The sequence below is a fragment of the Mirounga leonina genome, unplaced genomic scaffold (genome assembly GCF_011800145.1).
Source record: "Mirounga leonina isolate KUSES-001 unplaced genomic scaffold, KU_Mleo_1.0 Mir_92, whole genome shotgun sequence".
Classification (NCBI taxonomy): Eukaryota; Metazoa; Chordata; class Mammalia; order Carnivora; family Phocidae; genus Mirounga; species Mirounga leonina.
This window is the reverse complement of record NW_023270852.1, coordinates 26,216,599-26,232,032: the sequence shown is the minus strand read 5'-3', so window position 1 is coordinate 26,232,032 and position 15,434 is coordinate 26,216,599. Positions and strand designations below refer to the sequence as shown.

Genomic DNA, 15,434 nt, shown 5'->3' with positions numbered 1-15,434 from the left:
AAATGGTACGTTGGTTCATTCAACACCTACCACGAGCCTGTCCCTTAGTAGGCACCAAGAAATAGTACTACTATCTTTATTCATTTAAGTTATAATATATAGACTAACTTACAAATTGAATATTCCAGACTATTCCATAATGACCCAGTCAGTCATTCAATGATGTATGGAGTCAGCCAGCTATTAGTAGGTCATTTAAAGAAGACTTTAAATATTGATTTCACTTAGCACAGGATGTGGGTCTTAGAAGAGGCCAGTAGCTCAATGTCAGTAAATATGGCCTTAGGCATAGAGTTGTTTATTTCGAGCCATCTGCAGGTCTTCCTTCAGAGTAGACCGGGTTGCTCTAGACCAGCCATGCCACCTGTGCAGGAATCCCCCCCACCCTGTCCAGAAGCCGTCGGTGGGAAAGAGCTATTTGATTGTGTACATGTTGTCCCTAAACATGCAGATCCCAGAGCTAATAATGTTTATGAAGCGAGAACTTTTTTAAAAGACTTTCAAGTTCATTAAGTGCAAAAAATGAGATTCTATCTCACGGAGGAATAAAGCACCAGTTCAGTGCTGATTATAGAAACGAAGTGCTGTGAAACAAACAGAAACAAGCCATGTGAGCTTGAGGTTCTACACTTCCTTTACTTTTCTTTTAATATAAATCTGATTTTAAAATGGAAATACAGTTCAGATAGCATTCCTGGTACTGGAACTTTTAACTTTCAATCCAGTCCCTTTTGAGCTTCTCTCATTAATTTTAGATTTGCATCAAGTCCTCATTACTAATTAAAATTTATCGGGCACTTTCTCTTAAATTCCAGGATTTACCCTGAAATTTGGGGGCCCTAACTGTGAGCACCGAGGAAGATGAATATAGTGGATTGAGGATAGAGATTAGAGAGGGAAGAATAAACAGGAGGGGAAATTCTAAGGACACTCTAGGCTGCTGTGCCTCTCAGGAGCATGCCGTTCACGCATCCTTGCTTTCTTTACCACACTCGGCATCTAGTAAGGACCCAGTCACAGCTCTGTTGACTGAGTGCCTCAGATGTGCCGGCCATTAGCTGGGCACACTATGCAGGGGGTTTCAATTGGTTCTAACGGCAATCTTGTGAAATTATATTATCTTCATTCCACAAATGAGGAAACTAAGGATCAGAGAGGTTAAGATAGTTGTCCAGGATCACACAGCTGGTGGGGGCAGAGCCACAGTTTGAATCCAGGGCCAGTGACTTCAAAGCCTCATCTCCCTCCTCCTTTGTGGCCTCTCATGGGCCAATCTGTACTTGAACTCCAGCAAAAATACCACTAGTGCTATTTTGCTGAGCACCCCAGCCTGCCAGGCACTAAACTAGTCTGCATAATTCCAAATTAATTCCCAAATACAAAGGGGTATAAAGGACACTGGTTTGAATGCAAAGATCACTAGGCTGAAATTCCATGGAAACAGAGGTCATATATATTTGGTCTCTCACTGTATATTAGGTGCCTATTATGTGGCTAATCCTCAAAACAAACTTATTAAATGAAAAGTTACTGAAAAAATTAATGAACCAACAATTTGAAATGGAATTCAAAGTTCAAGTCCCATTTCCACAACTTGCTAGGGCCTTGATTTTAGGCAAATCATTTAATTCCCTTAGCTTCAGTGTTACCATCTGCAAAACGGGCATAACACTTCCATAGCCTGCCTTATAGGGCAGTGGTTCCCAAACTTTACTGTACCTTGGAGCAACCCATGGACCTTTAGAAACTCCTCATCTAAGCTTCTGTCCCCAGAATTCTGACTTGATGGGGTGGGATGTGATCTGGGCGTTTAACAGCTCCCTAGGTGGTTCTTAATGGGTAGCAACGTTTGGAACCACTGTCATACACATATTCTTTTCCTTTTGGGGGCTTGTCAAACATAGCAAAGGAAATAAACCTGCTCTGTAAAACCTAAAGAGGCAGTTAAATAAAAACAGTTGTTATAAAGTTAGTCCAGAATGACTCCGGGTCTTGAACTCCTGCTTCCCGATGTCATGACAGAGAAGGAGGCTGGTTACACTGGTCTCCTGTGTGTCCTAGGACAAAATGCCCTCCTTCCTGATCAGGTGATCAGGTGGCAAAGTTGAGGCAGAGGAGGAGGATTTGGTTGAAATCAGGGCTGGAACAGGTTAACAGTGACCTGCTGGACCATTGTCCTGTTGGATGAACTTGTCCTTGGGCAGTCTCACGTGCTGTTCTGGTACCCCCACCCACTCACCCGCACCCATCAGGCATACATGTACAATGCCTATTCAGAGACCCTCCCAAATGGGTCTGTTTGTTTGATTCTTCCTGGTCATAGTTCACTTTTTGACCCAGGCCTCTCAGGCTGGGCCTGTGTTGTGGGAGGAAGGAAGCGGTCCTCCCTTGCCCTCAGTAGCTCCCCTGTCTGTCACCTTCCTCTGCTGTTACCCTATGGGGGGCCAGCTGAGTAAGAGGGCCACCAAGGTGCCAAGAACAATATTATTTAAATTTTAAATAATAGTCTCTTGGGAAGAAAGGGTCATAAGGCTTTCAAACCGCCACAGGGAGTTTGCCAAGAGAATGATTCATAAGCCTTCCAACTATCTACCTCTCTCCCCTCGTTCGCTTAGGACAAAATCCTAAAGTCGCCAATTATTTCAGGAGTGGGTTTCTTCCATTTCTCTTGCATGTTGGTCCTTATCCAGCAATTGTGCATTCACCAGTCTTCCGATGGCCAAACAATTGAAATAGCCACTATTCTCACATGCTTTTGAACAGTGTATATTAGCCACATGTTCTTAGCGTGTCATTGACCCATCTGAGCCACAATCAATTTCCTCTTCCATAAATGGGCATAATAACACCTGCCCTGTCTAGGACCAAATGACATGAACCCTCTGAGACCATTTCAGAGATAATAAAGCAATAAAAATATGCAAGTCATACTAGGCGGAAGGGGCACCCGGCTCATATAGTCATAATCCCTGTCCTCAAGGAAGTTACTGTCTTGAAGGGAAAAGAGACAAGAAAGGGAATAAATATCATCAAGGGCAATTGCTAAATTGCTTAGATTCCTGAACCCATAGGGATTTGAAACTGCAATTTTTTTTTTTTTTTAGCCTTTCTGCCACTTTTTTTGAATTTAGGAAATCTCAACATCCACATTCTCATTTGGCTCACACACCACCCAGTGAAGGCAGCAGACTGAGAGAGGTGCGGTAACCTCCCCAGGATCACACAGCCTGAAAATGGAGGAACCGAATGTAGAACTTTTGCCTGCAGTTCCCTTCCCATTCCCCCATACTGACTGTGTACTCACAGCACCTCCATGTCCCAGTCCTTATCCCATGGAAGGAAAATGGGATTGTATTTCCCACCAGAACAAGAATTTCTCCGTACATCACAGATGGAAAGGTCACAGGCAGCCTCTGTGCATTTGCAGCCCACAGAACCAAAGCCCAGGCTTTGAGCCCCAAACTGGGTTAGGGTTAGTTCTGGGCACTAATGAGCTGTGTATCCTCCACTTTCGGGAATTTACATTTTGCACCGATCACAGAAGTATGTCTGTGGGGGCGGGGGGGCCCAGGGGGAGGCCATTTTTGGGTCTGCGTCTGCTAAGACTTCCCAGTGCATGATTTTCTAAGACCCCCAAATAGTCATCCCAGGAGTGTGCTCAGGGGCCCTCATAAACCTGGGGGGGGAGGTTCAGTGAGAGAACAGCAACCTCCTCCGTAACCCCGCTTCCTACCTCCAGGAGTTCATGTCCCCCTAACTCCTCAAAATCCAAACAGATGGAGTCATGAAGTACTATGCAAAAGGCGGAGGAAGTGCCTTTGGTCCTGCAGCAGCTCATCAGCCTTCACTGCACAGCTGGGGGGCTGGTGGCGCACAGATGTCGCAGCTGTAGCTCCTCTCAGCTGACTGATGGAGGAAGCGGGTTATGGCAGAAGCAGTCCGCTCCAAGCCTGATGTAATGGTGGTGGAACAGAGCGCCTTTACAGTTACACACGTGTCTGCTCCCCTTCCTTCCATCGTAATGTGGGTCAGAGGGAACCTGGCTGTATGTGTGTCATGTGATCTCCAAGGCACACGCACACCTGTTTGCCAATGGGCTGACTGGCCCAGGGCTGAGACTGAGGATCACTCGGCAGTAGCTGCACTGTTAAGGTCACTGACTCTACTTGGAGAAGCAGAATACCTTCATCCCTACTCAAATAAAAGCCAATTTGATCAAAAACCTGTTTAATCTGTGAACTCTCAGGAGCAGTTGGTCAGCTCAGAGGAAAGAGTGTGAACTCTGGGAACATATGGACCTGGGTTCTGCTCCTGGTTCTTCCATCAACTCGCTGTGTGACCTTGGGCAATTACCCCTCTGGCCTCAGTTTCTGAGTCCACACGTGGGGATAGTAATCACTGGATTCCTAACCCAGGGTTGCTGTGAGGATTAGAGATGCCAAGTGTAAGGTGCCTATCTCGGTGCCTGACCTAGCCCAGTGGGTTCTCAATAGAGGTAATGGTTGCTGTTGTTATTGATGATGATATTATTGTGCTGCAGGCCTGTGTGAGCTGCTTTGAAGCATCTGCTTCTTAGCACCCCCTCAGGGCTTATCTCCAGTATCTGCGAATGAACTCTCTAATGCCACCCCGCCCCGTGAACAAAATAGTCATGGTTATCAGGAGAACACCTAGCACTCATCATTGAGCACTTCCTCTGTGCCAAGGTCTGCGCTGAGCATTTCACGTGCATTGTTTCATTGAATCCCATTACATATGAAAGAAATCAGAGATGTGGCTTGCCGAAGGCAGACGCCCAGAATCTCCATTATGTGTTAATCCACGTGACACCTCTGATAGACTTACAAGGGCAGTGAGCAGCTGCCATTTCCTTTGGGACTCCCCAGTGTCTAACATGGTCATCTTGGCACAAAGTAGGAACTCTTCGATGCTTGTGGAATGAATGAGAAGAGACTGTCCTGTATACAGCAAGGCTCTGGATCCAGAGGCACTAGGCAGATCACCAAGTGGGGCGGGGAGGCCTCCCCTCGGAAAAGCTAAGTCATAAGGAACCAGGCCCTGGGCAGCTTGGATCTCTAAACAGCAGGAGGCTGGGTCAGGGGCACAGCCTCATGTGGCTTGCTGCCTCTGAGCCCTGCCATTGGACGGTAGGGTCTGTTCAAAAATCTCTCTGATGTCAGAAAGTTTTGTCCGGGGAACTTGGGCAATGCTGAGCCCATGGGTAGAGTTCAGCAGCTGGGCCAGAGATGATCATTCAGAGAAGATGATAAACTAGGGAAAGTCAGGGGTGACAGTTAAAAGATTCACACTGGTACAGCCTAGGCACTGACCAATCAAAACAGTCCCAGGCCCTTAGTTATAGAATAGGGTCTGGAGACCATCCACTCTGCCCAACTCTAACCCCTTGGCCATTGGATCTTGGGGAGGTCCAAAGGTTCCCTGAGAGAAGCCAGAGCTGGTTGGGAGGTACACTTGGCTGAGGGAGTGATCAGAGCAGTGGCTCTGTAACAATTGAAACATTTCAGTTGTTTCAACATAACAGCTGTAGGTGCCTACTGGTATGTGCTCAATACCATAAGGTTGACCTATGACTAAAAGAGTTGGCCATTTTTCAAAAGCCACTTGTTCTATTTTGAGAGCTTTGTTAAAACTAGATAATATAGGGGCGCCTGGGTGGCTCAGTCGTTAAGCATCTGCTTTCAGCTCAGGTCATGGTCCCAGGGTCCTGGGATAGGGCCCCGCATCGGGCTCCCTGCTCGGCGGGAAGCCTGCTTCTCCCTCTCTCACTCCCTCTGCTTGTGTTCCCTCTCTCGCTGTGTCTCTCTGTCAAATAAATAAATAAAATCTTAAAAAAAAAAAACCCTAGATAATATAATGCGTGACTTTTCTTTAACCAGGCACACAGAAACTGTAATTTCTCAATGTGATAAGAATGAATAAGGGCCCCACTGCCAGCTCCTCCGTGTTGTACAAGCCCGACATCTATGTTAGGGTTCCTGGTATACCTTATGGGAATTATGTGACTTTTTGACATACAGACCAAGAGTCTTGAGTATCAATTAAGAAAGCGTATTTCTTTTGTAGAGAAATATGAATTCTAATACGTCTCTCCCACAGGCTAGTGAATCATCTTGTGCCAATCCTATTTTGGAGGCCGTGGTACCTGCAAAGTGCATTTCTGCTTTACAAACTTGTAAATCTGAAGTTGCCTTAACATTAGCTTCAGGATGAAAAGAAGCTTCTAGAAGTATTTTTTTTTTAAAGATCCATGAAATTACCAGTTGCTAAACAGTCATAATTTTTTCCTCAAATACAAAAGAAGTTGGTGGCAGTCAGCCAAAAGAAACACTTAGCCTGTAGAGAGAAGCGGGCTGTTATTAAACGCCACAGCAGTCATTACCGAAGATGATGTCATCATTCAGGGCCTGGGCCTCCCTGGGACCCCCAGGGCCAAGAAGAGACGATTCACAGTCTTTACCAAGCCAGCGAACAGTCACCTGCCTAATGGTGTTTGGTGAAAGTGCTCACTCTCCAGGGCAGGTAATTTCCTACGAAATGATCAAGGACCTCAGTGTTGCACCAGCTTGCAAAGCTGGTGGCCAGCACCAGGGTTTTATGACCTGGTGACTTTGGGCTTTGATGAAGAAAAGGTTTGGAATTCTTTGTGTGAAGAGTACGTAGAGAATTCTCTGTGAGTCATACTTTCAAAGTGGAGCCTATCTTCGGGTAGATCTTTCTTTCAGTTCCAGGACTTCTTTTTTTTTTTTTTTTTATTCTTATGTTAATCCCCATACATTACATCATTAGTTTTAGATGAAGTGTTCCATGATTCATTGTTTGTGCATAACACCCAGTGCTCCATGCAGAATGTGCCTTCCTCAATACCCACCACCAGGCTAACCCATCCTCCCACCCCCCTCCCCTCTAGAACCCTCAGTTTGTTTTTCAGAGTCCATCGTCTCTCATGGTTCGTCTACCCCTCCGATTTCCCCTGCTTCATTCTTCCCCTCTCGCTACCTTCTTCTTCTTCTTTTTTTTTCCTTAACATATATTGCATTATTTGTTTCAGAGGTACAGATCTGAGATTCAACAGTCTTGCACAATTCACAGCGCTTACCAGAGCACATACCCTCCCCAGTGTCTATCACCCAGTCACCCATCCCTCCCACCCCACCCCCCACTCCAGCACCCCTCAGTTTGTTTCCTGCAATTAAGAATTCCTCATATCAGTGAGATCATATGATACATGTCTTTCTCTGTTTGACTTATTTCACTCAACATAATACCCTCCAGTTCCATCCACGTCGTTGCAAATGGCAAGATCTCATTCCTTTTGATGGCTGCATAATATTCCATCGTATATATATACCACACCTTCTTTATCCATTCATCTGTCGATGGACATCTTGGCTCTTTCCACAGTTTGGCTATTGTGGACATTGCTGCTATAAACATCGGGGTGCACGTACCCCTTCGGATCCCTACTTTTGTATCTTTGGGGTAAATACCCAGTAGTGCAATTACTGGATCATAGGGTAGCTCTATTTTCAACGTTTTGAGGAACCTCCATACTGTTTTCCAGAGTGCCTGCACCAGCTTGCATTCCCACCAACAGTGTAGGAGGGTTCCCCTTTCTCCGCATCCCCGCCAACATCTGTCATTTCCTGACTTGTTAATTTTAGCCATTCTGACTGGTGTGAGGTGGTATCTCATTGAGGTTTTGGTTTGGATTTCCCTGATGCCGAGCGATATTGAGCACTTTTTCATGTGTCTGTTGGCCATTTGCATGTCTTCTTTGGAAAAATGTCTGTTCATGTCTTCTGCCCATTTCTTGATTGGATTATTTGTTCTTTGGGTGTTGAGTTTGATGAGTTCTTTATAGATTTTGGATACTAGCCCTTTATCTGATATGTCATTTGCAAATATCTTCTCCCATTCTGTCAGTTGTCTTTTGGTTTTGTTGACTGTTTCTTTTGCTGTGCAAAAGCTTTTTATCTTGATGAAGTCCCAATAGTTCATTTTTGCCCTTGCTTCCCTTGCCTTTGGCGATGTTTCTAGGAAGAAGTTGCTTTGAGGTCAAAGAGGTTGCTGCCTGTGTTCTCCTTTAGGATTTTGATGGACTCCTGTCTCACATTGAGGTCTTTCAACCATTTGGAGTCTATTTTTGTGTGTGGTGTAAGGAAATGGTCCAGTTTCATTCTTCTGCATGTGGCTATCCAATTTTCCCAACATCCAGGACTTCTTCTGAGAGGAGGGACAGCTTTTTAGGATTTTCATTAAGCTGAGGTGTCATTATTGCTTTTTAAAAACACTAGAGGAGCCCAGTATTCATAGTTCCAGAGATTCCTAAATTACAAAGCAAAACAAAACAACAACAAACAGAAAATTAGGAATAACTAAGGAGTCTAAACTTTGATTTGCTTCTTTTCTTTATTTTTCTCCCTTTCTATTCCTCTCTCACCACCCCCACCCCAACTCACATTTTCTGAGATCCATGTCACCAAGGTCCTGGCAGGGAAACACTGTAGCGGCAAGAATGCAGCCTGTGATCAGATCTTGGTTCTGTCACTTGCCTCTAGTCAAAGAAATCATCACAGGAAAATGATCCCACTAAATGGACTTACTGATTATAAGAGGCACCCTGGTTAAGAAGCAATAAAATATGGGGAATAGCTATGCAACTTCCAAAGCATGAGAGAACCTCTTTTGCTTATTAGCCTTCTCATCTAGAAAGTGGAGGTTGTAAAACCTCCTCACAGCGTGGTTGTAAGGATACGGAAAGATTGGGTATTTATTAGAGTCCCTTTCCTGGAGCGGACGATCACAACAACCCTAAGGTGTGGATGATCAACATACGGGTTTACGTCTCCCTGTCATTATTGAAGTCTCTATAGGAGAGCTTGTAGTAATTATAGTAGATGAGGTCTTTTTCAGCTGGCAGAGCAATGTGGGGAGCTCTGATGCTCCTTACCTTTTCAAGCTTTCACTCCTCAAGGGGTCTGGGGGAAGCTAGACTGCCCTTCGAACAATCTAGGTCTGGATTATCACCCACACAGCTTTCTGCACTTCAAGGAGGAACCTAGTGTTACCTGGGGCTCATTATGAATAGAGGGCTTAACCAGAGTTGCCCCAGGTATCTTCAGCCTTGGATACAATGAGGGTCGTCTTAACCATATTCATTAATTATTCCTTCCTTGTTGATGTCCTCCACCCGTGGCAGCCCCTCAGGGGCTCCCTACTGTCATCACTGCCAGGACCCTTCATGAGAAAGCCAGGGGGCTGAGGAAGCCAGGATCTTCGAGGTTGTGCTGCCTCAGTTCTACATAGAAAAGGTCTCCGTTACACCATGGGTGGCACCTTATCCTGTTGGGATAAAGGTGGAACAGCTGTGGTCCCCATGCCTCCCAGTGTCCCTTGGAGAACAGTCCCTGAATTCCTGCCAGCAGACACTGTCTCCATAGGGCTTAACGGGGCCAGGGAGCAGATTCCATGACGCCCCACTGATTCCCCGTCTCTCTGCCAGTGCCCGAACCAGGAGAGGCTTGTTTGTGAAAGATTCTGGTGAGAGAATGAAAAGACAAGCCACATACTCAGAGAAATATTTACAGAATACATGTGCAATGCAAGACTTGTATCCATAACATGCAAAGAATTCTTGTAAGACAGATTTATGGACTTATAATTCACCCATTTAAAGTGTACAACTCAATGGTTTGGGGATATATTATTAATTTTTTAAAGTTGTGGGAAAGTAGAACAAAATGTGCCATCTTAACCATTTTTGAGTGTACAATTACGTACAATCAAGTGAGACGTGTACTCACAGTGTTGTGCAACTATTGCCATCATCATTCCAATACGTCATCATCCCAAACAGAAACTCTGTATCCATTAAGCAATAACTCACAATGCCCCTCTTGGCCCTTAGTGATCTCTAATCTACTTTCTATGGGTACCTGGCTGGCTCCAATGGTGGATCATGGGAGTCACAGTCTTGGGGTTGTGAGTTTGAACCCCACACTGGGTATAGAGATTACTAAAAAAAATAAAAATAAAAATCTCTACTTTCTGTCTTTATGAATTTGCCTATTTTAGGTATTTCATGTAAGTGGAATCATGTATTTGTCCTTTCATGTCTGGCTTATTTCACTTAGCATGATGTTTTCAAGGTTCATCCATGAAGTAGCATGTATCGGAACTTCATTCCTTTTTATGTTTGAAGAAATCTTCACTATACACGTATGCATCTTGTTGATCTGTTCATATGTTGGGTTGATTCCATCTTGAAACTATTGTGAATAATGCTGCATTGGATGTTGATGTACAAGTGTCTGTTCAGGTCCTTGCTTTCAATTCCTTTGGGGATATACTTGGGTGTGGAATTGCTGGGGTCATATGGTAGTTCTAGGTTTAGCTTTTTGAGGGACTGCTAAACTATTTTTCCATAGAGGCTGCAAAACTTTCTGTTCCTACCAGCAGTGTATTTACTTTTTCCACATCCTCATCAACGCTTGTTATTTACTGTTGCTTTTATTCCAGCCATCCTAGTGGGTGTGAAATGGTACCTCACTATAGTTTTGATTTGCATTTTCCTGCTGATTAATGATGCTGACATTTTTTTTTTTCATGTGCTATCGGCTATTTATAAATCTTCTTTGGAGAGAGGTACTTTCAAGTTATTTATTTGCCCATTTTTCAGTTGGGTTCCTTTTTGTTGATTGTTCTGCTGTAGCAATTGTTTATAGATTCTAGGTATTAGATGCCTTATGCTATTTCCAAATATTTCTCCCATTCTGTAGGTTGTCTGTTCACTTTCTTTTTTTTTTTAACTTATTTTTAAAGATATTTATTTATTTATTTACTTGTCAGAGAGAGAGCACAAGCAGGGGGAGTGGCAGGCAGAGGAAGAAGCAGGCTCCCCTCTGAGCAGGGAACCCGATGCAGGACTCGATCCCAGGACCCTGGGATCATGACCTGAGCCAAAGGCAGATGCTTAACCGACTGAGCCACCCAGGCACCCTGTTCACTTTCTTAATAGTCCCCTTTTTGCACGAAAATTTTTAAATGAAGTCAATTTACCTAATTTTTCCTTTGTTACTAGTGCTTTTGGTATCACTCTAAGAATTCATTGCTAAATCCAAGGTCATGAAGACTTACCCCTGTGTTTTCTTCCAAGAGTTTTATGATTTTAGCTCTATATTTTAGGTTACTGATCCATTTTTAGTTAATTTTTGTATTGGGTGTGAGGTAGGGGTCCAACTTTATTCTTTTGCATGTGGAAATGCAGTTGTCCCAGCACCAACTCTTTAAGAAACTGTTCTTTTCCCCATTGAATAGACTTGGTGTCCTTGTCAAAAATCAATTTGCCATAGATGTATGAGTTTACTTCTGAACTCTTGATTCTATTCTGTCAATCTATTTATCTGTCCTTATGCCAGTACCACACTATTTTGATTACTGTAGCTTTGTGTTATATTTCAGAATCTTCTTTTTAAAAATGGTTTTGGGGGCACCTGGGTGGCTCAGTTGTTAAGCGGCTGCCTTTGGCTCAGGTCTTGATCCCAGGGTCCTGGGATCGAGCCCCACATCGGGCTCCCTGCTCAGCGGGAAGCCTACTTCTTCCTCTCCCACTCCACCTGCTTGTGTTCCCTCTCTCACTGTCTCTCTCTCTGCCAAATAAATAAATAAATAAAATCTTAAAAAAATTTTTTTTAAATAATAAAAATGGTTTTGGTTGTTCAGGGCCCCTTGCTATTACATATGAATTTGAGGACCGACTTTTCTACTTCTACAGAAGAGACCATTTGAATTCTGATGCAGGTTGCATTGAAACTGTTGATCAAAGAATTCTTAAAACTCAACGATAAGAAAACAAAACAAAAAATGGGCAAAAAATTTGAACAGATACCTTACCAAAAGATATACAGATGGAAAATAAGCATATGAAAAAATCCTCAACATCAATATGCCAATAGGGAATTGCAAATTAAAACAATAATAGTATGACAGTACCTAAAATTTAAAAAACTGACACTACCCAATGCTAGAGACGGTGTGGGGCAAGAGAAACTCAGTCACTGCTGGTGAGAGTGCAAAACAGTGCAGACACTTTAGAAAACCATTTGGCAGTTTCTTTAAAAAGCTAAACATAGTTCTACCATATGATCTAGCAATTGTACTCCTACGTATTTACTCAACTGATTTGAAAACTCATGTCCACACAAAAACCTGCGCATGAATATTTATAGCAACTTTATTTATAGTCACCAAAAACTGGAAGCAACCAAGATGAATAGATAAATGGAGAAACAAACTACAGTACAGACTGTGGAATGTCACCCCATGATAAAAAGAAACGAGTCTGCTTCTCCCTCTCCTTCTGCTCTTCCCCCCACACTGCTCATGTTCTCTCAAATAAATAAATAAAATCTATAAAAAACAAAAAAAGAAATGAGTTATAAAGCCACAAAAATGGATGGATGAACCTTACATGCTTATGGTTAGAAGCTAGTCTGAAAAGGCTACATACTGTGTGATTCCAATTGTTTGACATTCTGGAAAAGGCAAAACTGTCCAGATAGTGAAAAAAAAAAAATCAGTAGTTGCCAGAGGTCCTGGGGAAGGAAGGGAGGGATTAATAGGTAAAGCACATGGGATATTTGGAGCAGTGAAACTATTTTGTATGATGCTGTAATGATGGATTCATGATATTATGCATTTGTCAAAACTCATAGAACTTTACAGTACAAGAATGGATCTTAATGTATCCAGAATTTCTCAAGTCATTTAATAGGCTGTTGGATCCCAGGCAGGAAGGCAGATTGTGACAGGAGAATGTAACTGTTTTATAAATGTGCGATACAACCTCAGTGAAGGGGGTGGGAGGGAAAGTGCTGACCTAAGTAACTCAGGAAATAAGTGGAGTTTGTAAGACTGAAGGCAAGAGGAACAGCTCGTAAACAGTATACTCCAATGTACTAAGTTGTTTCCCATTGTGGCGTAAATTAACGATTCTGATACATGTATACTGGAATCCAGCAACTAAGTACATGGATGACAGTGGCGGGAGCTAAGTCTCTCACGGGTGGAGTGAGAATTTACAGATTATTTTTTATTTTTTATTTTTTTAAGATTTTATTTATTTGACAGAGAGAGACACAGCGAGAGAGGGGAACACAAGCAGGGGGAGTGGGAGAGGGAGAAGCAGGCTTCCTGCTGAGCAGGGAGCCCGATGCGGGGCTCGATCCCAGGACCCTGGAATCATGACCTGAGCCGAAGGCAGACGCTTAACGACTGAACCACCCAGGTGCCCCGAGAATTTACAGATTAGTGAAGTGATGAGGCTAAAACGATCCATGTGGTAATGGATTAGCGACATTAGTAGGAAGTTATGTTTACCTTAGTATAGATTCATTTCCTTGCTCTTTCAGCTGAGAGGGACTGGAAACAATAAAACCCCAGTAGTAAGTAGCACATGTATTAAGTAGGGCCCAGATCTTGGGTTCTCATACCATGCTTCAGAGAAGGAATCAGGCCTCATCGGGAAAAATGGCTGATTCTAGGACTGGGGCAGGCAATATACAAGGTGAGCCTGGAGCATCCTGTCCCAGAAAGTAAGAAGTAGATGGAAAGAATGAAAGAAAGAAAGAAAGAAAGAGAAGGAAGGAAGGAAGGAAGGAAGGAAGGAAAGAAAGAAAGAAAGAAAGAAAGAAAGGAAGGAAGGAAGGAAGGAAGGAAGGAAGGAAGGAAGGAAGGAGGGAGGGAGGAAGGAAGAAAGGAAGAAAGAAAAGGAAGGAAGAGGAATGAAGGAAGGGAGAGAGAGAAAGAAAAAAGAGAGAGGGAGGGAGAGAGAGAAGGAAGGGAGGGAGGTAGAAGGAGGGAAGTGGAGAGGCGGAGGGAGGAAGGAATTAAGGGAATATGTCAAAGGGATACAGGAGCCAACTGAAAGAGCTCCCAGTGGCCAAAGCTGAGTAACAAACAATTTGAGTAACAAAATAAAGAAAGGAGTATTGGCTTATAAACCAAAGTATAAAATAAATACCCATGAGTCCATTCTAATATAAATAAGTGATTGAATAAAAATACATGGGGGAGAAGAGACAAATCTCCCATGCGGAAGAGTTCCACAAAAAGAAGTCACTTTACAGCAGAGATTCCTGACAAGCACAACCCAGCCCGGTATTCAAGGTCATGATCAAGGTTGGTATCAACAGTGATAAATCATGTTGAGAGTATGGATCTTGATCTGATGTGATCAAAATGGCACTTCACCTCTGTGGTCTTCCTTCTAAAAACCCATAACCCCAGTAGAGTCATGAGAAAAAGGAGACCAATGCCAATAGAAGGGTACTGTATGAAATACATGAGCGGTACTCCTCAAGACTGTCAGGGTCATCAAAAACAAGGAAAGTCTGAGAAACTGTCGGACAGAGGAACCTAAGGAGACATGGTGACTAAATGTAATGTGGGATCGTGCAAAAACAACAACAAAAAGGGCCTTAGGGAAAAACTAAGGAATAATAAAAGTCTGAATAAACCCTGGCGTTTACTTAATAATAATGTGTCACTCTAGGTTCATTAGCTCTCACAAATGTACTGAACCAATATAAGATATTAATAATAGGGGAAATTAGATGAGGGGATATAGGGGAACTCTCTGTACTATCTTCCCATTTTTGCTATAAATCAAAAATTGTTCTAAAAAATAAAACACATCTTAAAAAAACAAAAACTAACCGCCAAAAGCTGACAATGCAGATATTTTCCCCACTTTTTTCCACGAAGAAGCTGAAGATCAGGAGAGTCAAAGTAGCTGGCACAAGATTGCTCAGCTGTTTAATTGGCAGAGGTGGGATTTGAATGCAGAGCCCACTGTTGAATCAGTGACTTTTGCCTGTCTGCTGACCGGACCTCTCTGTTCCTCAGTTTCACGCATATCCCTTCATGTGCGTGTGTTTCTTTCTTGTTCTCTCAGGGGATGGCCTTCACACTGGAAGAAAGGCTGCAGCTTGGAATCCACGGCCTGATCCCCCCCTGCTTCCTGAGCCAGGATGTCCAGCTCCTGCGGATCATGAGATACTACGAGCGGCAGCAGAGCGACCTGGACAAGTCAGTGCCTAGAGTCTGCTCTCTCCCCCCAAGCCCAGGGCTCAGGTGTTTCCTGTGGCACACGGGTTTTCTGGTACTCTCCAGTAGGAAAGGCTGAGAGCCCTGAGAGATCCCAGCCCCGGCCCCACCTTCGACAGGGTGGTGGTCTCCCTGAGCCATGGGGCTTGTTATGACAGAGGCACAGTCAGAACTGGGAAGGGAGACTGGCTTCCAACAGGTGCAATCTGGTTGGGCCTCTGGGAGATGGTGGTATCCACGTCAGCCCGAGAAGCACTGATAAGGCTTCAGCAAACAGTGGTGGGGTTCATGGAAGGCATTTCGCTCAG

The 15,434-nt window shown here is 43.7% G+C and overlaps 1 protein-coding gene across 4 annotated transcripts in view; it reads left to right on the top strand.

Moving 5' to 3' along the window:
* The window catches only part of ME3 (malic enzyme 3), a 194,548-nt gene that overhangs the window by 69,376 nt on the left and 109,738 nt on the right, over window positions 1-15,434 (top strand). For all 4 annotated transcript variants that reach the window (XM_034995432.1, XM_034995431.1, XM_034995433.1 and 1 more), the window contains one exon: window positions 14,975-15,108. In XM_034995432.1, the coding sequence (XP_034851323.1) occupies window positions 14,975-15,108 (134 nt within the window). The remainder of the gene's footprint in view (window positions 1-14,974; window positions 15,109-15,434) is intronic.